This window comes from Salvia splendens, chromosome 8 (assembly GCF_004379255.2).
Source record: "Salvia splendens isolate huo1 chromosome 8, SspV2, whole genome shotgun sequence".
NCBI classification, from domain to species: domain Eukaryota; kingdom Viridiplantae; phylum Streptophyta; class Magnoliopsida; order Lamiales; family Lamiaceae; genus Salvia; species Salvia splendens.
Genome location: NC_056039.1, coordinates 29,791,366 through 29,813,424, shown reverse-complemented (window position 1 = coordinate 29,813,424; position 22,059 = coordinate 29,791,366). Strand labels below are relative to the sequence as shown.

Genomic DNA, 22,059 nt, shown 5'->3' with positions numbered 1-22,059 from the left:
TATCCTTGGCTCTCTCCTACTTTATCAATCGCGCATTAAAACTCATGTCATTTACAATTTTCTCTATTTTTTGGATTGAAGTAGTAGAAAATGTGGATAAAATAAGAGAGAAATATAAACGTAATAAATTGGAAGTAGCTTTTCATTTCTAATACTCCGTCAGCTAAGATTACACATTTTCTTAGTTTTTTTTTAGTTTGCCTCAAATAAAATAACAAATTTCTATTTTTGAATATAACAAAGTAACCTCCTCTCTCCAATTAATAAATCTAACATTTTTTCTCCAGTTAAAATATAAAAAGAAAAAATGCTCTCTACTTAATAGTTGCGTTCACTGTTGGACCGTGAACCGGAAACCGATTTTCTATCTTTTTTTCAAAATTTTTTAAAATTTGGTGTTGGTAGGGTTGAACTCATGACCTCTCCTCTAGTTAAGAAGACCTCTACCACTCCACCACATGGGCTCATTGAACAATTTGAACATTAAATATTTTTATACATTAACCATTAATTTTATCTAAAAAACTAATAATTCATTTTAATTTTATTATTCTTTAATATAATTGTTAATTATAATATATATATAATTATCATCATTTATATTTTAATGATGCTCTACTTACCACCTATATTATTATTAGTACCATATAAGATGCATTATTTACTATAAATAAATTTTTTATATTACATACATAATTTATATACCCTAGCTATTGACATTAATGAATAAATTTATCTAAACTAATTAATAAGTACTTAATTCGTATTTAATTATATATTATTTTACGAAATAAATTTTCTTAAATTAATATAAACATTATCTATTTTAATACATGAAATATTACATTTTTTATCTAGACTAACTAATATTAAATATATATATATATATGAATATATTTACTAAATTTTAATATTAGTTATACTTATACATCACTAATTATCTATAAGGTTTAATGTTTTGTGATATATTATTAATTGTAAATCATTTACTAAATTTAATATATTATTATATATATTTGCAACAGTAAAACGGTTAAATCGGTAGTTCGACCGGTCGGACCGGTTGAACCGTGAACCAGGAACGTCGCCGGTTCGCTTGCCGGTCCGGTTTTTAAAACATTGATTGTTATCATATAAGTGTGCTAAATGATAAAAATCCCATTTACTATATATTCTTCTCAAAACTATCGATCGAGCATGGATAAAATCCAGCACAAGTTTGTACAAGTCAACGGTCTGAAGATCCACGCGGCGGAGATCGGCGGCGAGTCGTCTCCGGCGGTGCTGTTCTTGCACGGTTTCCCGGAAATATGGTACTCGTGGCGTCACCAGATGATCGCGGTGGCGGAGGCCGGATTCAGAGCCATTGCTCCGGATTACAGAGGATACGGGCTATCCGACCCGCCACCCGAACCCGACAAAGCCTCCTACAAGGACATCGTGGCGGATCTTCTCTTGCTTCTTGACGCTCTTGCTATCCAAAAGGTTCGCTTTTTCCCCCTTTTTCGTTTAATTTAGTGGAGCATGGGCGGATCCATATAGAGGTGACTAGGGGCTAAAGCCCTTAATGAATTTATTTTTTAAATATTCTTTTATTATTTTTTAAAAATTTTATTGAAATTTAATATAAATTATTGTTTAACAGACCTTACAAATTATGCAAATTTTCCAAATTGTGTACATTAAAATAAAAATTAGAAATCTCAGCCCGTATCAATGTTTATTTCTGCGTCCGCCCTTGTAGTGGAGTATAATAATTTTCCACACACTCACAGTCACAGATGCTGCAACTTGAGCAGAATATCATTATTTTTAAATTAGTGCAGAAAATGAAATGACTCTACTAGTAAACGAGGGGAAGCATAAATTATAGGAGTACATATAATGCGGAAAAAACATCTTTATATGGTGATAGATACCAGAGAACATAGTTTGAAAATATGTTTATCAATTATCAGCTTTAAACAAAGAGGAGGTTTGATTTTTTCCATATGTTTCAAAGTATTAACCTTTTTATGCAATATGTTGGCTCAGGCTTTTGTAATCGGCAAGGATTTTGGAGCCAGAGTTGCTTATTTATTTGCACTCATTCACGCGGACAGAGTCTGTGGAGTCATTACCATGGGTATACCTTACCTGCCTATCACTCCCATCTCCTTTACTGAACATCTTCCCGAAGGTTTCTACATCGCAAGATGGCAGGTATGCCTATGCCTATCTTCATTCTTTAGCTGTTCGTGTAGCTGTTCGTGTAGAGTATGAATTATTGCTCGAATATAGGATATGATGACTAGAGCTCTTATCCATCGCAGAAACCTGGGAGAGCTGAAGCTGATTTTGGCCGCTTTGATAACAAAACAGTGGTGCGCAATGTCTACATTCTCTTCTCGCGCAGCGAGATACCAATCGCACATGAAAACCAGGAAATAATGGACATTGTCGATTCCTCCACTCCTTTACCACCTTGGTTCTCCGAAGAAGATCTTGCAAACTATGGCTCTCTCTATGAAAACTCTGGCTTCCAAACTGCTCTCAAAGTCCCATACAGGTAAACAAACCAGATTTGTTTCTTTATATTCGTGTTTACGAATCTTAGGATGACACTGGTTTTCCTGCCTCTAGAACCACTTTTGCCTCGTTCGCACGTGCGCTTCTTGGCTAACTTGGATGAAAATATATAGGTCTATGTCTGAAACTTACAATATCGCAAATGAGAAGGTTGAGGTCCCGGCATTGTTTATCATGGGTGAGAAGGATTATGTGCTCAAGTTCCCCGGCATGGAGGACTATATAAAGAGCGACAAAATGAAGATGTTTGTTCCGAATGTGGAGACGGTGTTTGTGCCAGAAGGGAGTCATTTTGTGCAAGAGCAGTTCCCTGAGCAAGTGAATCACCTTATCCTCAACTTTCTCAAGAAAAATATTTGAAGGCTAGACCTCTGTCAGGACCATACTATTTCTGTTGTTTCTATTATAATAAGAGTTTCAAGAAGTGTGAATTGCTGTGTATCTTTGATCGTTAACGAATATTTCCCCAATGTACGCACTAAATAATCGATTCCATATTGCAACATCTAGTTTGAGAAGCCAGTGTGAGTGGTTGTGTATCTTTGAGCGTTAACTACTATTTCCCCAAGGTACACACCAAATAATCGAAGTCCTAATAGCAACTACTTGTTTGAGAAGCCAATAAATAATCACTTCGAAAAAAAGCTCTGTCATCATGCTATTTCATGGGAAAGAAACTACAAAACTCTTGACAAATTCTTTATCTCATATTACCCTCTCGGAGAACATCAATCATATCATAAATTCGTTTGTCAGCGTTTGATCTCACCTGCATTTCACAAAAGAGGTTTAAATTAGGACAATTGTACAACAACGTAGCAAAATGAACACATCAATGATACGCTAAACACACTTCTTTTCTCAAAATCGATTCTTAGGAAGTATGCAACAGTTTGTCAATCGAATATTACTAGTCATAAAACAAAGTACCTTCTTGGCGAGGAATAGAATAGCATCAACAGTACCCTCTGCATAGATTGATCTACCACATACGTTGTGTTGAAACTCAAAGGAGACACTGTTCCAGTGGACATACATATGCGATAATGAGAAATGTGTAATTAACTAACCAAAAGATTCCATAATCAGAAAAAAGCGGGGATACTTACGTTCCATCAGGTGATGTTAGGTGATACATGTGGAATGCATGACCGGACAAATATTCTTCAGGGACACCCACCATCTCAACTTGTAACCTAGGGTCCCTTATTAGTTTTACCTGATTGAGGAAAACATTTGATAAATATAGTACTGAAAAACCATTATAACCCCATCTCAGAGAAATGCTTCCAAACACAATGCGATAGGCCACAAACACGAATGCAGTCATTGCACATACACAATATGGGAAAGAAGTATCCGCTAAATGCAAAATGACTTTTCATTGCATTACAACCTCATCATGGCTCTTAATTTTGAGCGTACCTACGGAATTCCCTAGTTGAGATACCTTCAATTCCCAGAATAATGGGCATCAATACTTAATAGAAAGTCATTGCATTATAATAACTGGACATCAGTATGAATCACCATAAAAAGGTTCCCAACCAAAACATATCTGGAACCCCTTTTGGATAATTCAAGCACATGGCATTTAACTATGATACTTGCTTCCCAATGGTACATGAAAAGAATAGACTTAATTGTTAAGTGTACCTGCTCTTCCTCAAATTCAGCTCCCAGTTTTTTGAAACAAGAGATGACAGCCTTAGCAGTTCCAGAAACATCCAACTTGCTAGCTTGATGAGACTCCATTACCTATACAAATGTTAGGCAGTAGATAGAGGAAAATGCATATTAGAGGCTGGCCACAACTCAGGAGCACAGTAAACAAAGAAAATGTAAAACGTCAAGCCAGTTAGTTGCTACTTGTAGAACAAAAGGACCTTTTATGTAGAAAGATACCATCAAGAACATGAAAAAAATCAATACTGAATATGATCAAACAAGGCTGCTGGATCATAATTAACACATGAACGAACATAATTTACCTCTAGATCGTACCCCGAAAAGGCACCAGGAAATTGTTCCGACATAATTTCCATGGCTGCAAGAAATGCTACCACCTAAAAAGATCATTTCAAAAAAGTTATTCATGTAAAGCACGAGAGAATTAATGACAATTAACAAAAGTCAGTTGCTTAAGATTTGAGCACCTGTTTACCCATTTGGGGAGATATCACAGCATAAACTTTCGAGTCATCCACAGTCTTATACAGAAGCTCCCTGTCTCCTCCAGTAGTTCCCATTACAAAGGGTACCCCGACTTTGCAATAAAGGGCTGCATTATCTGTATACCAAGACATGAAGGTTATGGAAGTCAGTCTTGATATTGGATGAAAATATCGGGCCACGGGACAAGAAACTTGCCACGCATCCCTTGTCAGTCCATGCAGAGTTATCGAGTTCTTAGGTAACTAACAACTTTAAACCATGGTCATCCACGCTAGTTAAGAGGTCTGGAACCAATATTCAGGTTTCAAACTTATAGGGAATTCTATATCCAAGCCAGTATGCAATAAAACTGAAATGGTTTTACTCAATCACAACTTTCAATAAATGATGCAAAATAGGTTTGAATGCATTACTCTATATTTTACCATGTCTTAGAACAGAGGGGGGAAATGAGTATAAAACATGTTAAGCATAGGACATTAAATTATAGATCAAAACAATATAAAAACTAAGAGAACTAGAGGAGTAAATCGTAAAAGTGTCATTCACAGTACCATAATTCTGCAACTCCATGCTATAAATTTTCAGAATTCAAGTTTTACACTAAGACTAACAAATGTGCATGAGAGAACAACTATAACAATCCAATCACACAAACAACAGCTACATGGGACCAGTATTGTGCTACAGAAATGTAGTGAAAATCTTGACATAACTCTATGTGACATGATATAGTTGTGTAACTCCTAACAATATCATCTATGCAAAACTAGTTCAAGTTCAAAAGTGTTATAGGACATGTTCAATCAGTAACCACCCACTAATACCTCAAATTCTATCTGGATTCTACAGCAAAATGAGTCAGTTAATACCATTCACAGCAGCTGGTACTGTGTAGTCCACTACAATCAAGTCCGGGTATTCCTTAAATGCCGAAGACAATACAGATTCTCTGTCAGATGGACCGTGAATTTCAATCTGCTTTCCATTGAAATCCAAGATTTTCCCAACATCTTCCGGACCACCTAACGCTACAGGAACCGGGTTAAGCCCAGCAGCTATGGCGGCTTCAAGCACAGCCCTCCCCACTTTCCCTGTACAGCCATTCACCTATAGCAGAATAAAATTTTCAACAGCGATTATGATATAGTATAGCAGAAGTCAAGTGCTCACTTTCTATAACAGCAAATGCTTCAATTTCTAATGAGATTAAAAAAAACAGAACCAAAATCTACAACAGATCAATACAACTCGACGAAAACTAAAAAAAAACAACTGAAATCTACCATTATCGATGTTCCAACACTCCTCGGATCAACCGTAGACACCAGCGCGACAGATTGCACTGAGTTGCTTGCCATCGCGACGAGAGGTTTTCGCGGAAAAGGAGTTCTACAGCTCAATCTACTACCAGACGTTTTTTCAAAATTCAACTCAAAGCACGGATTTAGCAGATTAATGTCTTCTCGCCGAGTTGTGTAGCTGGCGTTGAACGAGGGTGTCACTACAAATGCCATTTAGATAAGGAGGGCAAATAGATAGAGTTCGATAGCCAATAATTCCCGATAAAGCTTTGATGAGAAGACACGGTACGACTTCGGCTGGACTCTGCACGGCAGCTACGACGACGAAGGTCGGCGGCGACGGGGTGAGCACCGCGATGGCTTAGGGTTAAGCCGTTAAGAGTTAAGACGGGTATGTACGATTTCCAAATCCTTCTACATACACATTCTTTTATTTTGGATTAACCGAAACACTTGCAATCAATCAAATGGAGTACTAAAACTTGTTTTGTTACGGAACAGTGAGAGGAAAGAAACCCGGTTTATTTTTCTACCTTTATCTTTTAAATATACTTTGTAAATTATTTTATTTTGATTTATCTTTTATAGTATAATTAGAGTTTATTTTTTATTTTGAATTTTATTTATTTATTTTTTAATAATAATATCTTAATGATATTTTCTGTCTATACCTCTTACTATAACAATTACATTAAAATTTGTGGTAATTAAAAAAATCTTTTTAGAAAACGAAAATAATAGTCTCCGTACCATCATAAAACAAAAATTGAGAACCTCGATTTTTTTTATCTTTCAGTTTTTGCCTTTTGTCTCATCTTCTCTTATCCCTTCTCTATAGTAGTAGCAGTAATTCATTTAATTTAAGAATATGAGATCGAGCATGTGAATTTGTTTTAAAGAATTTTTTTTCTTTTTCTCATACTTTCTTGATTATTTATCTCATAAAAAAGTGTATTGAAATTCGCATGCTCGATCACATGTTTTGAAAGAAGTGTGAATTGGATGTCAAATACTACTAAAATGCCGTGCAATTTAATCCAAAAACTGAAATTTACTTTATTTTAACGTTTCATTGATAGCCAGACAACCGACTTACACTTATCATAGCCAGATAAGAGCAGATTTGTCATAGATTCAGAGATGGAGTCGCAGGAAATCGCCGTCGGTGGAGAAGCAGATTGAGAAGACGAAGAGCTCTCTGTTTGGGAAGAGTTTGAGAAGAAGAAGAAGATAAGTTTTAAAAATTGTAGAACGCCATAATCTTCATCGATTTAGAGATGGAGACACATGGAATAGCTGCCGGTAGAGAAGCAGATTGAGTAGAGGACGAACTCTTTGTAACCAGCAGAAAGTTTGAGAAGAAGACTTTACGTTGAGGCGTTTCTTATTTTCTTATTAAGGCTAAAAAATGGAAGGTAAAAATGTATTTTTCGATTACTATTTGGATACTAGAATCGAGACCAGATTTAGAGCATCCGCAACGCATCTCTTAACCGTCTCTTATCTTGTCTCTCCGAGACGAGACGAGACGGTTAAAAGACACGTTGCAGCATCCCGTCTCGTCCCTGTCTCGCCGAGACGCTCGTCCCTCCGAGACGGCTGGCGCGCGCTGGCTCTAGGCGTGATGCCCACTCGCCGGCCCGCGAGTGGGCGTCGTCACGCTGACGCAATAAATTATTTTTAAAAAAATCGATATTAATAAAAAAATTAAAAAATTAAAAAATTAAAAAACGGTAATATGACCGTTCAACGGTTATTTTTTTATTTTTTTATTCTATAAATACTCATCTTTCATTATCATTACACACACAAACACACATCTATTCTTCTCAAATCATCTCTCTTTCCTCTCCAATTTTCATCTCAAATCATCTCTTTTATTCTTCTCCCAAATTTAATTCATTCATGGATCCATTTGAGCAAATGCGTCGAATAATTGAAGAATCGCTAGAAGAAGATCGATGTAGGGAGCCGGAGTTTTAAATTATGTATTTTTTAAATTATGTCTTATTTATTTATTTTTTTAGGAATTTAATTATGTATTTTTTTAGGATTTTAAGTTGTAATTTTATTGTATTTAAAGAAGTGTGTTTTTATTAATTGAATTTGTTGGAAATAAAAATCAAAAATGAAATTGAATGAATAGTTAAGGGATGAGATGGTTAAGAGACGGTTAAGAGATGGAGGGTTGCAGGTGACTATCTCTTAGTTAAGAGATGAAGTGAAAAGTACAGTGGGGCCCATGAATAATTAAGAGATGGGACGGTTAAGAGACGGATAAGAGACAGCGTTACGGATGACCTAACATAGCAAATGTGGTAGTTACATTTCTGGTTGAAACATATGCTTTTGAGTGGGCTCCATGTGGGCTAGATATAAGACACCGGCCACACAGAACGTAACATATCTACAAAACACCGTTTAACCTGGATAACTCTTACTATCTTATTGTAACATAGCTACCAACTATGCCTTAATTGATATCATAAATAATAGGTAAATATATGGTCAGAGAAAAAACAAATAATTTAAAAGATGTCATCTCCCTTGAGTTACCTAAAAAATAAATACACCATTAAACCGTATGTAAATCTGTATCTACTATGTACTTTATTGTAGTGTCATTTTAGACTACTCAATTATTATTCCGTATGTACATTTAATAAGTTGTACTAGCAGTTCCGTTGATTAATTAACATCAATTGTGAAGTAACAGTTACACCTTCCTAAACAAATCGGAGATAATTAAAGAAAGTTTTTGTATTTCAAAAAAAACAAGATCTCTGTTCTGTTTTGACGCCAATATATACAGACGCATCAATTCCTGCATATTTATACGCATTCTTAATTCTTCACACCAAACGGTGAGAGACAGATCAACGATTTGGAGAGGAGAGTAATGGCATCATTCGACGCGTACAGTGTGAACGGCGACGCGTCGGCGCGTCCATTCGACAACGGCGGGTACACCACCTTTGATGATTCCTACTCCGTCTTTTCCTCAGCCGACGCGCCGGATCTTCATGCCAACGGCCACGATCCGTTCGGATTCGGGTCAAGTGATCAACCAGTCGGATATTCCGGCACGATTCCTATCGCTAATGGCAATGGGAGCTCTCCCTTTGACATTGGGGGAGACTCAGAGGGGATTTTCAGCTCCGACGGACCGATCCTTCCGCCTCCAGGTGATATGCAGGAAGAAGGATTTGCTCTTCGGGAGTGGCGGAGGTTAGAATTTTGCTGATTTGTTATTATATTTTACTGTTCTTTATTAGTGTTTCTGTTGATGCTCAAATGTATAGTTGATCCGTCTTCAACTGTTGATGGATTCGAATGAGAATTGGACTCTGGCTTGAATTAGACTAGACCTGAGTCTTGGTGTTGGATCTTATATAGAGGAGGATCTTTCATGATCGAAGTTATTTTCGTTGATCAGTGATAATTTGAGGTTGTTTATTTTCTTAATGTTAAGGATCTGGATTGAAATTTGAATCTCGCTGTGTAAATAAATGTTCCGAGAAAGACAATTGTTTCCTCATGATCCTTCTAATTGGTTATTATTTTAACACTACGATGTCCATTGCTATAATTGCTTAGCTTAAGAAGACTTGGATTTAGAATTAAACATGGTAGAAGTGGAATCATTTCATGTATTGGCATTCATATAAGTTGTTGTCGACTACTTGAGATCTTTTCAAAAGCAAGCTTAAATGTTGATGGAATGTATTCCAAGGGCCAAGGTGATCTTCATGATCTTTATCATGTTAAACTTAGAATATATTGATCGAGGGAAGTAGGAAACCAGCTAGAAGAGTCTGTTTTGGATTTCGTATTAGTCAATATATTGATATCATTTGATAATATTTCCCAACTAGTCAATAAATATTTATGATCATTGTTTGCATCTGAAAGTTATTTTGTAGTAATTCTTTTACTATTTCAATTCCTATCAAGTCTGCCATGCCTATCCTCTTGAGTACTGCAACAGTGCTGGCACCCCTCAACAATTCCACATTCTGAATTGTCCTACTTTGAGTTGCAGTTAATTTGTTGAATTTATTTTGAAATTTTTAAACGAATGACCAGTTAAGCAATGTTATATAAATCTTGACAAAATTAGGATGGGACTGTGTTGAAATCTTTGATGAATAGGTGTTACCAACCTACCTGTACTCCATATCTCTTTAGATGGTTTTATGAGTATGTGATAATGTTGATCTGAAACGTTCTCTAATCATACTCGGGTTCAGACTTCAGATTGCCTAGTTGAACAATAATGTATGATTCTTGACCAAAGATGGGGACCGTGTTCAAACCTTTGATGAATATGTGTTGCCAACCTATCAGTACTCCATACAGTTTTATAGTTCTATGAATCTGTGATGATTTTCTAATCATACAAGGGTTTGGATGCAGGCAAAATGCTATTCGACTGGAGGAGAAGGAGAAGAGGGAACAAAATATGCGGAGCCAAATCATAGAAGAAGCTGAAGAATATAAACAAGCGTTCTTTGAGAAAAGAAAGCTAAATATAGAGACAAATAAAACTACCAACCGAGAAAGAGAAAAGGTTTGTTATGGAGATATCGAGCATGTTCTTCTTTCTTTTACCTGGATGATCGAAGCAAGTGTAACAGTTGTTTCTTACTATGATTTTCTCAATTAAACAGTTATCCCTGGCCAATCAAGAAAAGTTCCACAAAGAGGCTGGCAAACAGTACTGGAAAGCCATCGCAGAACTCGTTCCCAACGAGGTGGTCAATATTGAGAAGAGAGGAAAAAAGAAGGATCAAGATAAGAAGCCATCAATCACAGTCATTCAAGGGCCCAAACCTGGTAAACCAACTGATCTTTTGAGGATGCGTGGAATATTGGTGAAACTCAAGCACAATCCCCCAGCCCACATGCTACCGCCCCAGCCTGCTCCTGCCAAGGATGGAAAGGAAAACAAGGACGTGAAAAATGCCAAAAATGCTTCTCCTAATCCTGCCAAAGAGTTGACAGTCACCCCCGCCAAAAGTTCTGTGCCAGACGGTGCTCCACAAATGGGGGAAGAACGTGCTGCTCCTGCCACTGAACAGCCGCCTAAATAACGGGATAAAGTGTTGATTTTTCTAAAATCCAATTTTCTCATCAAGACTCATTCTTTTACCTTTCTATCTCTGCCATTGCATTTTCAGTGATGCAGGGATGTGGAATTTTACCTCTGTATCCAGCATTTCTTTGTTGTTTGATTCATGATGTTTGTTGCTGTAAGCCTAGTGTTGAACTATCTCGGTATCGTATTCATATTCATTCTTCCTATATATGATTGATCATCTTCTTTACCTCTAATATCTCTGGCAGCATAGAACATTTGCATGGATACGATGATGTTGACAATCTGAGGGAGGAAAAGCGGAAGGCAACTATTTTGGATTGATGATTTAGATGTTTAAATATTACTATATTTATCACTAGGATTTTTCCAACCCTACCCCTTTCAATTGGATTTGTGTCCTTACATGAGAGATTTTATCAATTATTGAGAGACAATGTGACAGAAAATCTGGTCATACCATGGAACAATAATGTACCGTAGTTGGAAGAATAGTATGCATAAAATATAAGAAAATCTCCAGAATCCGTGAGATTCATGCCCCCCTCTATAGATACATACCACCTAGAGACCAGAAACGCCTCGTGCAAAGAACTGAATAACAAAGGGTATAAATATCATTAGCGCGAAAGGCCAACATAAAGTGGCCCTTGGAACTTAATGTGAACTCAACTAAGTTGTCGTTATCAAAATATTGATGCTCAATCAACACACTGACTTCAGCTACTTAACTTCATCTCGGGGCTACCTCTGTGGTTGTGATTGCAAAAGAACTCATGTGGTGGCTAGTTGAGGTGTCACTCGACTTATTCTTTGACACCATACCACTTTTCCGGCTTGAACCTTCGAAGAAACCAGGAGGCGTGAGTTGATCTTCATTTAGCCTTGCATTTCTAGAAAGCATCTCAGTGACCTGGCTCATCAATGGCCTCCTGCTTGCATTAGCTTGAGCACAGAATAAGGCGACTTTCATATACCTGATTACCTCACCCTTTGGGAATTCCTCAAGCTCAGGATCGACAAGATCCAGCAATTTCCCATCTTCATATAGCTCCCAGGCCTAGGAAGCAACCATCATGCATCACAAAAAGGAGGAAACAAATTTTACCAAGTAAAGGAACAAAACATATTGAACAAGTAGAAATCGAACCACATTAACTTTATATTAGTATAGATGCCTGGGATATCAAAGTAACGAGAAAATGATACGCACCCATTCCATTAGTAATTTATCACCACCTCCATAATTAGTATTTCCACTGCTTCTTCCGCTTACAACTTCAAGTGTCAGAACTCCAAAGCTATAAACATCAGCATTCAGAGTCAACTGACCGCCTAAAACATACTCTGGCGCCAGGTAACCGCTGGAAGGAACAAGCCAGATACACATTTAGTTACTATTGCTAAAAATATAGCCAACTTAAAAAGTGATGAGGGTATCCCAAAGCAAGTACAAGAGGTTGAAGTATGGAACAATCGAATTTGGTAGATGCGAGTAGAATCACAAGAAATAAAATTAAACATACGTTGTTCCTGCTATTTTTGTGCTGATATGAGTAATATTATCAGGAAAAAGCTTAGCTAATCCAAAATCTCCGATTTTTGGTTGAAGGTCCTCGTCCAGCAGATATGCAAGCCCTCTTGCAGTCCCCATGCAAATGGCAGATCTTTTCTCCCACTCCAATTTTATGGATCTACGAAACCTGTGGATACACTATGTGTAAGCTGAACATCCAATGGACAGTAGAAAATCCTTCACTCGCTTCAGGCTACTAATTACTAGCTTACCCAATAGTGCACGATCGATGCTACTGTTTTCTAAATATTCATATACCAAAATCCGGTTACGGCCATAAACACAGCAACCGAGCAACTCAACAAGGTTTGGATGCTTGACATTAGATATGGTGTCTATCTCAGTCATAAACTCCCGTTCTCCTTGTTTTGATTCAGCTGAAAGCACCTTCACAGCAACTTCTCTTCCATTTTTTAGGACCCCCTAGGAAATATCAATGGGTTTAATAAGAAATAAATAGGGTATCTTAAAACTTGGACATAACAAAATTATAGTGTTAAAAAATTATATACATAGTACCACATCATGTGAAAAACAATCAACTTGCTCCTTCATTGAACCTAATTAAGCCCTCTAAGAGATGTACTTTTAAGTGATACCACCAATAGTTGGACATTTAAAAGCAATAAGTAGGCTCCAAAGTGCTAAATATATGAATGAAATTTGACTTTATATCTTAGTTCAAGCCTTTTGCAGCTTGAAAGGTTAACTGCTTTGACTGTAATGCCGAGAATAGTTACATTTTAATTAAACGATAATGCATCGTTCAGCCTGCTATCACTTTGGGAATCAGCTAAACAGTTTCGATGTACGTGTGAAGGGAAACAATATGTTGCATTGAGTGACACCTTGTAAACTGTACCGAAACCTCCTCTTCCTATCTTGTTACTTCGATGAAAGTTGTTTGTCGCTCCTACCAGTAAATTGTAGGTGAAATTTTTTGTCTTTGCAATTGAGACCTCTGCACAGGAAGGTGTAAACAAATATGAGGGAAACAAGAGCACCATAATGAGAGAAAATTAAGCAAGGTGCCCAACCAACCATAGTTATCCAATCAAGGTTCAAATGTTCAATCTTCAGCACTTACTGCCCAAAAACTTACGGTTCCTAATTAGACCGCAAATGCAACTCCAGTGGGCTTGTGCATACGAACGCACACACCTTCATGCAACATGATATCGGTGATAACACTAGGAGGAATTAATAAATATCTGTTTTGTTGGGTGTTAAAATTCAATAAGTTTTCCAGGTTGTAGAAAGATAATGCAGACAACACTTTTTGAAACCTCTCATGATCGTGTGTATAGGCACCGCACAACCACCAGCCATCATTGAGATGCGGAACTTGATTTCAATACTAAAAACAATATTTTCTTCTAAGCCAGAGGCAGTCAACCAGCTTTTATTATTCTCTGGAAATAACTAAAACAATGAAAGTCTACTTGATCTAGAAACTTGTGAGACACTGTTGGTACAGCATAATCTATCAGTTATATCAGTCACAAAGACATGAATAGGATGTGTTAAGGGTGTTTCCCTTAACAAGCACCGGCGGCGAGTTTCGCTCGGCGGTGGAGATAAATTTCCGGCGACCAATAGGCTCGACGGACGATGGCGGAGTTTCTGTGCTCGGGAGTCGCTCCCGTCGGGCAGATAACTCGGCGGCTAATGGAATACTCCGGCGTCCAATTAGGATCAGCGGAGGGAATCCAAAATTAGGATTGGAAAACACACGTTATCTTTGATGGGGAAAATATTTCATTAATTGATTGAATGAATAAATTGATAACAACCTATCCCTATTTATAATATTAGAATACTAGCTTATGGAACAAGAAAACAATATATGAAAAGATACTATGAATCAAAAAATAACTAAATAAAAGATATGGAAGATATGGCATTAATGTCTCGTATCAACTCCCCACGGTTAAAATCCACCTTGTCCTCAAGGTGGAAACCACGAACCAACGACGAGAGTTGACAGCAAAAGCTATTGCTAGGTGTCTCATCCTGGATCAAATGCATACCGAACAACTGAACGTGTCTCTATATATTCTTGCACGGAATGATTGCTTACCAAGCAGATGTCCCACTCGTCGTGTGTATGTCCCTGCAGCAAACACTTGAAATCCCCGTCGACATCCGACAATAATGCAGTAGCAGGCAGAGGCACTGTTGACAGGATGTTATTCACATCGGAGTTGCACGACCAATATATTTCTTTAGAAGCTGAAACTTGGTGGTCTGCAGGACTTACAGCTCTATCCTTCTCAACTCCATGCTTTTCACCAAGCAAGGCAATAGACGAAATCGATACACCAGTAGCATCCGAATTAGAAGCATCATAGCCACATACATCTTCCACTTTTGTCTCGGATTTAAAGTCCATAAAAAGCATATTGCCCAAGTTTTCACAATGCTCCTCTTTATCTTCTAGCAATGTCTCCTCCTTTTCACCCATCTTCTCATCATATACCCCGACAAGCCCTTGCAGCGTCATATTGTCAGTCTTAACGATCTCTTCCATGGCCTCGTCGTTTGGAACATCAAGATTAGCGCCCCCATTGTTAGCGGCATTGTTGGGAACATCCTCAACTAGATTTTCGTCATCAATACTCTCCTCAAATACGCAATTCAACCGGGCGAGGAGGGCAGCTTGCTCCAATCTATAAATACACAATTTCTCGTTATAATCACTTACGGCAGCTAGTTGGGCCGGGCAAGACGAACGAACCTTGAGACTGGGAGCAACAACAGGCAACGTCGTTGTGCGGTGACCCAACGATCGGTCGCACTGCGGTGGCTGGTACATAGGTTGCGCGTGCAGCACTTCCGGCGAATCCCAACAGGTAGGCGAGCGCGGAGGCTGGTCCGGAGTTTGACTGGTCACACGCGCGGGCTGACTGTACAGGTCCCGCGGTGGCTGTTCGGTGGAGTAGCGGGGCTGGTGGGAGGCGGGCTGGACTCGCAGCGCTCTCACCTCCTCCTGAGGGTGAGGTCGGTCCCAGCACGTCTTCTAGCGTCGGCGTCGGTCAAAGGTCAGGTAGCTGCGGTCCTGCTGTTGTGCCGGTGGGTCCCAGCACGTCGGGCGGTGCGCTGCGTTGCGGGTGTCGGGTGGCGATCAAACTCTAATTGGGTCTGATGATCTCCGCGATCAGATAGGTGGCGACCCCTCTCGATGTAGCCGCCGCGGTGTCGGGGCCAAGCGTCTTGCGCGAGATCGCGGTACCCGATGGGCTGGTATCTCGGCCGTGGGCGACGATCAGGTGGATCCAAGTTGTGTGAGACGTAGGGTGATTCTGGATCAGGCCACGACGGCGAACGGAGTACTTCCACCCGGCTGTTTGGAGGGCCCCAACAGGTTACACGGCGAGGTTGGACCGGCTGGTAGGGACGGAATGGCTGTGTGGCCTGAGGGAAGTCTTATTGACAACGGCGATAGCCGGCGTAGTCGTATGACATGTCAACGGACTGAAGCGTGGTTGTGGTAGAAATGGTAGCGATAGAAATCGACCTTGAATTTGGATGAATGGATGCACGGAATGAATCCGTCGGGCAACGGCGTGGCTAGTTGCTGCGCGCGGGTGGATTCCTGTCGGGCAGCGGCGTAGATGTGGCTCGATCGATGTGGCTAGTTGCTGTGCGCGGTGGTTTCTCGTCGGGCAGCGACGTAGCTATGGTTCGATCGGTGTTGTGGAAGGTGAACTCAATATGAAAGCACCAGTTGTTAAGGGTAGCCTTCCTTAACGTTCGAATGCCACACAATCAAGAAACTGAAGCCGTGGTCGTCGAGCGCCCAAGAGGTTTGGGTCAGCGAAGACGTCCGACAGAGGGGGTGCTGGGCGCGAGAGAGGTTCTCGTCGGCAGCGATAGAAAATTAGAGTTTTGTGATTCAAGCCAAGTTGGGCGAAATACTGATTTCATTAATTGGTTGAATGAATAAAATGATAACAACCTATCCTTATTTATAATACTAGAATACTAGCTTATTGAACAAGAAAATAATATATGAAAAGATATTATTAATCAACATATAACTAAATAAAAGATATGGAAGATATGACATTAATGTCTCGTATCTTGATGCCAAGTGAATCATTGCCAGTGCAACTCCTAGATCTTCAATTATCTGAGCACAGCCGATTCCTAATATTTTTCCCATAATATAGGTTTATTAAATATTTACCTTCTTCAGCTTGAATGGATTCATTAGCATGCTTGTCGCGTCTCTTCGGTATCAAAGATGATGTACCAAAACAGCTACAACTCATGTCCTACTACAGTCTGCAACAATAATCTCCTAATCCAACTCCAGTGACTTTCAATCTGGACAACAAACGACCAACACATTTCCATTAGCCACCAAGTTTGCACCCACATTGCTTCCAAAATCGGTTGTCCTGCACACATTTAAACGTCACAATAACTAGAAATAACTCACCACAATCTTCACTTATATGCTCCACAAACAAAGTTAAAAATTGTCTGCTTCTGCGTATTGCCATGGCCCATGAGTAAACACTACATTCTACGTATACGTAAAACCAATTAATTCATCTCAAGTCATTCAACAAGAATTAGTTTTATACGTTGGTGAAGTCAGCTTCTCTTTTAGCTGTTTTATTAGAAGTTATATAAGACCTATAACGTATAGGTTTACACCAGTAACCACATTTATAATCATCTGCATATTGATTTTCTATCCCAAACACACACACACAAAACACACAGTAGCTTCAAATATATGATCGCTGGTATATGCAATCCAATTCAGCACAGATGCTGAGAAAAGTTAATACCGCTAAAATTGAAAATTGTCACATAGGTAATTCCGTAAAATCATTTTAACTAAAGTAAGCCGAACACAAAAGTGGATTCAGATTAACAAATACCGAGTCATACAAAAGCTAACACGAAATTCAGAGAGAAACAAAGTAAATTCTGTTCGATCAACTAAACTATGAATAGAGAAACGATCAACAAGATATCCAGAAACCGAAGTCTCCACATGAAATGAAACATCGCAACTCACAATTGCAGCGTAGATTCGTGGTGGATGAGATAACGAAGTCACAGGCTCAACGCTCGCGTTCTCTGTTCTCACCGGTCAGGTAGCAACTGCTATTTCGCATTTTTATTCGTATATTTCATGTGTTTGGAGTGTGGGGTCCGCAGACCGCACTTGCCGGCTGTTTCAATACTTTTGTATACTACTTTCTAGTTTTCCATTTCTATGGAGTACTTTTTGGGAAACTTTTTATTGCTGCTTTATAATTGACATGTAAAAAGACAAATATCGAAATATTCCGAATCCAAGTTTTAAAAATAAGAGCCAATCGGCTCAAACGTCCCTAACTTTTCGGGTTGTGACACTGCATGTCCTTAGCAAAAAAATTATCGTTAGAAGACCCTAATGTTAAACATAATCACGAATCATGTTTTTTAGCCACTTTTCTGACGAAAATGCTCAAATAGCTTGAAGGACATTTTTGGCAATCCCTAAATACGCTGACATATGAATTTTGTCACATTTCTATTAGCAACTTCTTATGTGATATTTTATGGTACTTCATACGTGATTAAAGTTTTGTCAATATTTGTACACAAAAAAAAACTTCTTATATTCCTCTATTTCTAGTTAGTGGTAACAATATACTAGTTATATCATATAAGAAAAAGTGTAGTTATTTATGAAATAAAATCTGAATCAATAATACATAGAATAAAAAATATTTCATATTTAATTAAACGGTACAGTAATTATATTCTTGAAAACACTGACATTTAAAATATTATTTCATTATATATCATCGAACTAATTTGTTAATCTAAGCCTAACTTTAAGACGATTTTATATTTATGGATATTTTATTAAGAATTTTAATTTAGCCCAAACTGAAATTTTAAACATCATATGAATATTCAATCTTTATATATAAATTTGCATAGTTTCTTCTCATTCATGATCAAATGGAAACATGTGTAATATCTGAAAAATATTCAAGCATGTGACATTAGCTATTTAATCCTTGGAGTTTTTTTTATTAATAATCGTATATGAGATTAAGACAATGTAAATTTATAAATTAATACTGCAAAATTGGGATATTTTCATAATAAAAAAAACGATCGATAAATCAAGGTAAAAAAACAAATAAAAAATATGAAAAATAGAAAACATCGAAAAATACCAAAAATGAGTTTTATAAAGAAGAAAGAGTCTCATTTTATTATTTTCATATTAATTAATGCAAATAATGATAAATATGTATATTAAAAAAATTAGAAAGTGTAAATAATAATAAAATTTTAATTACGTATGAAGTACCAGAACTTATTAGAAAATTACATAAGCAGTTGATGACAAAAATGTGACAGAAATCACACGTCAACAATATAATGGAGTGACAAAAATGCTCTTTTAGGTCCGAAAAAACATGCTTTGGTCTGAAAAAACATGATTCGTGATCATATTTAACGTTGGGGCCTTCTGACACTATTTTTTTTTTGTTAGGGACCTGCGATATCACAACCCGAAAAGTTAGAAACTTTTGAGGCAGTTCACTCCTAATTATACAGATTACGGTCATGGTTTGTTCAATTTGTAAAGAATTAAAAAGAAAAATAGAAAAAGAAAAAATGTTGTCATACTATTCGGTATACCCAGCTCAACCGTTTGATTTGTACGGAACATATGAATATCCCTCATGGTTTGGATTCGTTTGCTCCGAATAAAAACGGGTAAATTAGTTATTAGTATCCCTCGCGGTTTGGATTCGTTTGCTCCGAATAAAAACGGGTAAATTAGTTATTAGTATCCCTCATGGTTTGGATTCGTTTGCTCCGAATAAAAACGGATAAATGAGTTATTAGTAGTACTACGTGGTGCGTTATATATATTGAAAATGTTAACACGGTGATATTAAAATGTCAACATAGTATATTGAAGTTCAACAAAATTATGTGTTTATATTTTAATGTCAGCGTGTTGACATTTTTAATACACTGTGTTGATGACTAGCAAAATTAACAACTTAAATAGTTAGCAATGGATCACACCCCAGTAATACTATATAGTATTATATTTATACCTACCGGTAGTTATTTTTCCCCTTCCCCGCGCGCTAAAAATAGATGCCAATTATTTTAGAGTTGGTATATTAAGAAAATATATTTCTGAACCGAATGATTGGTTGAGGGTGTGATCAATTGTTAACTCATCCCGTAATTGCTAACTACAACTAATTTAAGTCCATAGGATTTCCTGAGATCTAATGGTCTATAAATTGTCATGTGTAATTTCCTTTTATTACTATTTAAATTTAAATAGATTAGAAGAATGACCAATTTTAGGGTTTTGGATAAAATGTCAATATAGTATATAAAAAATATCAATGTTATTCCTTGAATATGCCAACACAATTTTGCATTCACATTGTATATATATTATATTGTCATATTTTGATACCTATATTTACATTAAATTGACGTAAAAAAATCAAATTTTGACATCGTAACATATGTAAGTGAGATCTAGTTAGAATCCTTATAAAATTATCTTTAATTTGATATATTTTGTGTAAAAAAAATTATATAAATTGAGATAGTTATAATTATTTAAAGTTTTGAGATATTTTTTAAAAGTTGGTTATAACTAACTTTTTGTCAAGAGTGTCCACAGTGGTGGACACCAGCCACGCCATAGCCACAAAAACTCTTACACAGCCATAAAAACTTGTCCAACCCAATGGACAACCACCCCTGCCGCGGCAGTACACGTCCAGCAGTGGGCGCCCGCGGCGGCACCACTGTGGACACTCTAATACACCCCTAATTGCTTGTATATAAGATATATTTAAACTTATTTTTACTTGTTATAAAAAACGTAATAATTATTAACAAAAAAAAAGAAGTAATAATACCAATATGATCTAAGGGATCTACTAGCAAGATATATCGTTTTTGCTATTTAATACAGTAAAAAGACAATATCTCGATGATTTATTTCTTAATTTTTGCGTGTATAACTTTGAGCATAGGACATTAACAATACACTGTTTTGTTATTAAAAAGTGTAAGGTTTTCATAACCCATATATCTTAGATAGTAGTACTGATTAATGCCTAGCGATGACATAATTATTATTGTACTGAATTGTGTATTAGGAGATTCCAATGTGATAATATCCTAAAGAGGTGTTTATAAAATATTTTATTATCCAAGTTAACACGAGCTATTGGAATTTAATCCTGAATGATATATAACGTCCTTGTGCTAAATCATAGTATTAATTAATTCGAGTCAGATACTAGACTTAAATTAATTGGTGCTAGTTAAATTAAATAACAGATGTTAACAGATTTCTATCATAGGCACATAAAATAATTAAATTAAAAAGGAAACTTGAAATACTTGTAAATTTGAGATTGAACTGGGTTTTAGTATTATTCAATTGTAGTAACAGATTATAATATGATGTGGTACTTGGATATTGTTATTCAATTTAATTACTAGCAAAGGTCCAAAGTAGAATGGAAAAAGTAATTAAGAAAATGCCAAAAATGAAATGATTCACTGATATGTCCCAAAAATAAATACGAATCATTTAGCAATGGACAAGCGGAGTAATATACAAAAAAGAAATGTTATTTTTACCCAAAAATATAATACAAAAAAAGTGTTATTTTTACCCTAAACTATATAACTCTAACTTAGATAGGCAACATTCCATTGAAACTGGCCTAGAGATATAAGAGTGTCCACTATAAGGCGGACACGCCCAAAAGTCCCGCCCCAGTTTTTATCCATAGCCTCAGTTTTATTGTCCATAGCCCCAAAATTTTGTGTCCGCCACTATAGTGGACACCTCCAATAGCCCCCAAATTCTAATAAACTTTTATTTTATAATGTTTCAAGTAATTATGAACAAATTTATCGGGCTATACGTAATTAGAAGAACACGACTATACGAAGTAGAATTAAAATTAAAATTAAAATTAAAATTAAAATTACACACTAAATTAAAGTTAAAATTAAAATTACACGCTACATTTAATCTAGTACAAATCACTAACATGTTTACACTGCGCCACCACCTCCCCTACGTGCCCACACTTCTTCAATCAAATCGGCCTGCAGTGTGTTACGTGATGTGGTCCTGCGCATATCAGCGAAGCGTTGGATCAAATATTCATTGCTCCGTGGTACGCCCATCTGGATCGGCGCGGAGGACTTGTACTTGCGCCCTCTTCCGGCGCCCAATGCATGCAATCGATGCTTCCTAACATTCCTGGGAACCCGTGCATCGAACCGTGCATATCCAGTAGGCGCTGACA

The 22,059-nt window shown here is 37.2% G+C and overlaps 5 protein-coding genes across 8 annotated transcripts; 2 read left to right on the top strand and 3 right to left on the bottom strand.

Moving 5' to 3' along the window:
• The first annotated feature begins 1,161 nt into the window (after positions 1–1,161).
• On the top strand, positions 1,162–3,086 carry LOC121745350 (epoxide hydrolase A-like). Of its 2 annotated transcripts, none has more exons than XM_042139213.1 (4): positions 1,162–1,485; positions 2,035–2,202; positions 2,313–2,548; positions 2,623–2,764. In XM_042139213.1, exons 1-4 carry the CDS (start codon positions 1,198–1,200, stop codon positions 2,660–2,662), a joined length of 732 nt encoding a protein of 243 aa, XP_041995147.1. In that variant the 5' UTR covers positions 1,162–1,197; the 3' UTR covers positions 2,663–2,764. The 2 variants fall into 2 exon arrangements, with proteins under 2 accessions (XP_041995147.1, XP_041995146.1); XM_042139212.1 differs by having other exon boundaries at positions 1,163–1,485; positions 2,682–3,086.
• Positions 3,087–3,177: 91 nt separating this feature from the next.
• On the bottom strand, positions 3,178–6,521 carry LOC121745349 (4-hydroxy-tetrahydrodipicolinate reductase 2, chloroplastic-like). Its single transcript, XM_042139211.1, has 8 exons — positions 6,030–6,521; positions 5,616–5,853; positions 4,725–4,858; positions 4,560–4,634; positions 4,225–4,326; positions 3,678–3,787; positions 3,499–3,586; positions 3,178–3,337 (listed from the first exon to the last, which is right to left on the bottom strand). Exons 1-8 carry the CDS (start codon positions 6,258–6,260, stop codon positions 3,269–3,271), a joined length of 1,047 nt encoding a protein of 348 aa, XP_041995145.1. The 5' UTR covers positions 6,261–6,521; the 3' UTR covers positions 3,178–3,268.
• A 2,252-nt stretch (positions 6,522–8,773) lies between these two features.
• On the top strand, positions 8,774–11,353 carry LOC121746130 (clathrin light chain 1-like). Its single transcript, XM_042140044.1, has 3 exons — positions 8,774–9,275; positions 10,464–10,617; positions 10,718–11,353. The coding sequence occupies exons 1-3, from the start codon at positions 8,947–8,949 to the stop codon at positions 11,138–11,140; spliced, it is 906 nt and encodes a 301-aa protein (XP_041995978.1). The 5' UTR covers positions 8,774–8,946; the 3' UTR covers positions 11,141–11,353.
• Positions 11,354–11,602: 249 nt separating this feature from the next.
• LOC121744424 (cold-responsive protein kinase 1-like) lies at positions 11,603–17,879 on the bottom strand. 3 transcript variants are annotated; one of them, XM_042137944.1, is made up of 7 exons: positions 17,757–17,879; positions 16,911–17,124; positions 13,570–13,682; positions 12,934–13,144; positions 12,672–12,848; positions 12,359–12,509; positions 11,603–12,205 (listed from the first exon to the last, which is right to left on the bottom strand). In XM_042137944.1, the coding sequence occupies exons 5-7, from the start codon at positions 12,797–12,799 to the stop codon at positions 11,879–11,881; spliced, it is 606 nt and encodes a 201-aa protein (XP_041993878.1). In that variant the 5' UTR covers positions 12,800–12,848; positions 12,934–13,144; positions 13,570–13,682; positions 16,911–17,124; positions 17,757–17,879; the 3' UTR covers positions 11,603–11,878. The 3 variants fall into 3 exon arrangements, with proteins under 3 accessions (XP_041993878.1, XP_041993879.1, XP_041993880.1); XM_042137945.1 differs by lacking the exon at positions 13,570–13,682; XM_042137946.1 differs by lacking the exons at positions 16,911–17,124; positions 17,757–17,879 and having other exon boundaries at positions 13,570–14,480.
• Positions 12,860–15,536, bottom strand: LOC121746047. The gene is made up of 3 exons (XM_042139979.1): positions 15,182–15,536; positions 14,802–15,088; positions 12,860–13,144 (listed from the first exon to the last, which is right to left on the bottom strand). The coding sequence occupies exons 1-3, from the start codon at positions 15,534–15,536 to the stop codon at positions 12,860–12,862; spliced, it is 927 nt and encodes a 308-aa protein (XP_041995913.1).
• Positions 17,880–22,059: the final 4,180 nt, after the last annotated feature.

Excerpts from the sequence above, each read along its gene's own strand:
- LOC121744424 (XM_042137944.1), bottom strand. The coding sequence starts at position 12,799 with ATGGGGACTGCAAGAGGGCTTGCATATCTGCTGGACGAGGACCTTCAA. Across the intron at positions 12,510-12,671 it reads ACAAAAATAGCAGGAACAAC|CGGTTACCTGGCGCCAGAGT; the intron begins GTATGTTTAATT and ends TGTTCCTTCCAG. Across the intron at positions 12,206-12,358 it reads ATAAATTACTAATGGAATGG|GCCTGGGAGCTATATGAAGA; the intron begins GTGCGTATCATT and ends GTTGCTTCCTAG.
- LOC121745349 (XM_042139211.1), bottom strand. The coding sequence starts at position 6,260 with ATGGCATTTGTAGTGACACCCTCGTTCAACGCCAGCTACACAACTCGG. Across the intron at positions 4,635-4,724 it reads CTCCCCAAATGGGTAAACAG|GTGGTAGCATTTCTTGCAGC; the intron begins GTGCTCAAATCT and ends TGATCTTTTTAG. Across the intron at positions 3,587-3,677 it reads CTAACATCACCTGATGGAAC|TGTCTCCTTTGAGTTTCAAC; the intron begins GTAAGTATCCCC and ends CCACTGGAACAG.
- LOC121745350 (XM_042139212.1), top strand. The coding sequence starts at position 1,198 with ATGGATAAAATCCAGCACAAGTTTGTACAAGTCAACGGTCTGAAGATC. Across the intron at positions 1,486-2,034 it reads ACGCTCTTGCTATCCAAAAG|GCTTTTGTAATCGGCAAGGA; the intron begins GTTCGCTTTTTC and ends ATGTTGGCTCAG. Across the intron at positions 2,203-2,312 it reads TCTACATCGCAAGATGGCAG|AAACCTGGGAGAGCTGAAGC; the intron begins GTATGCCTATGC and ends TATCCATCGCAG.
- LOC121746130 (XM_042140044.1), top strand. The coding sequence starts at position 8,947 with ATGGCATCATTCGACGCGTACAGTGTGAACGGCGACGCGTCGGCGCGT. Across the intron at positions 9,276-10,463 it reads GCTCTTCGGGAGTGGCGGAG|GCAAAATGCTATTCGACTGG; the intron begins GTTAGAATTTTG and ends GTTTGGATGCAG. Across the intron at positions 10,618-10,717 it reads CCAACCGAGAAAGAGAAAAG|TTATCCCTGGCCAATCAAGA; the intron begins GTTTGTTATGGA and ends TCAATTAAACAG.
- LOC121746047 (XM_042139979.1), bottom strand. The coding sequence starts at position 15,536 with ATGTACCAGCCACCGCAGTGCGACCGATCGTTGGGTCACCGCACAACG. Across the intron at positions 15,089-15,181 it reads GGTATATGATGAGAAGATGG|TGGAAGATGTATGTGGCTAT; the intron begins GTGAAAAGGAGG and ends CCGAGACAAAAG. Across the intron at positions 13,145-14,801 it reads ACGAGTGGGACATCTGCTTG|GGGGTCCTAAAAAATGGAAG; the intron begins GTAAGCAATCAT and ends GATATTTCCTAG.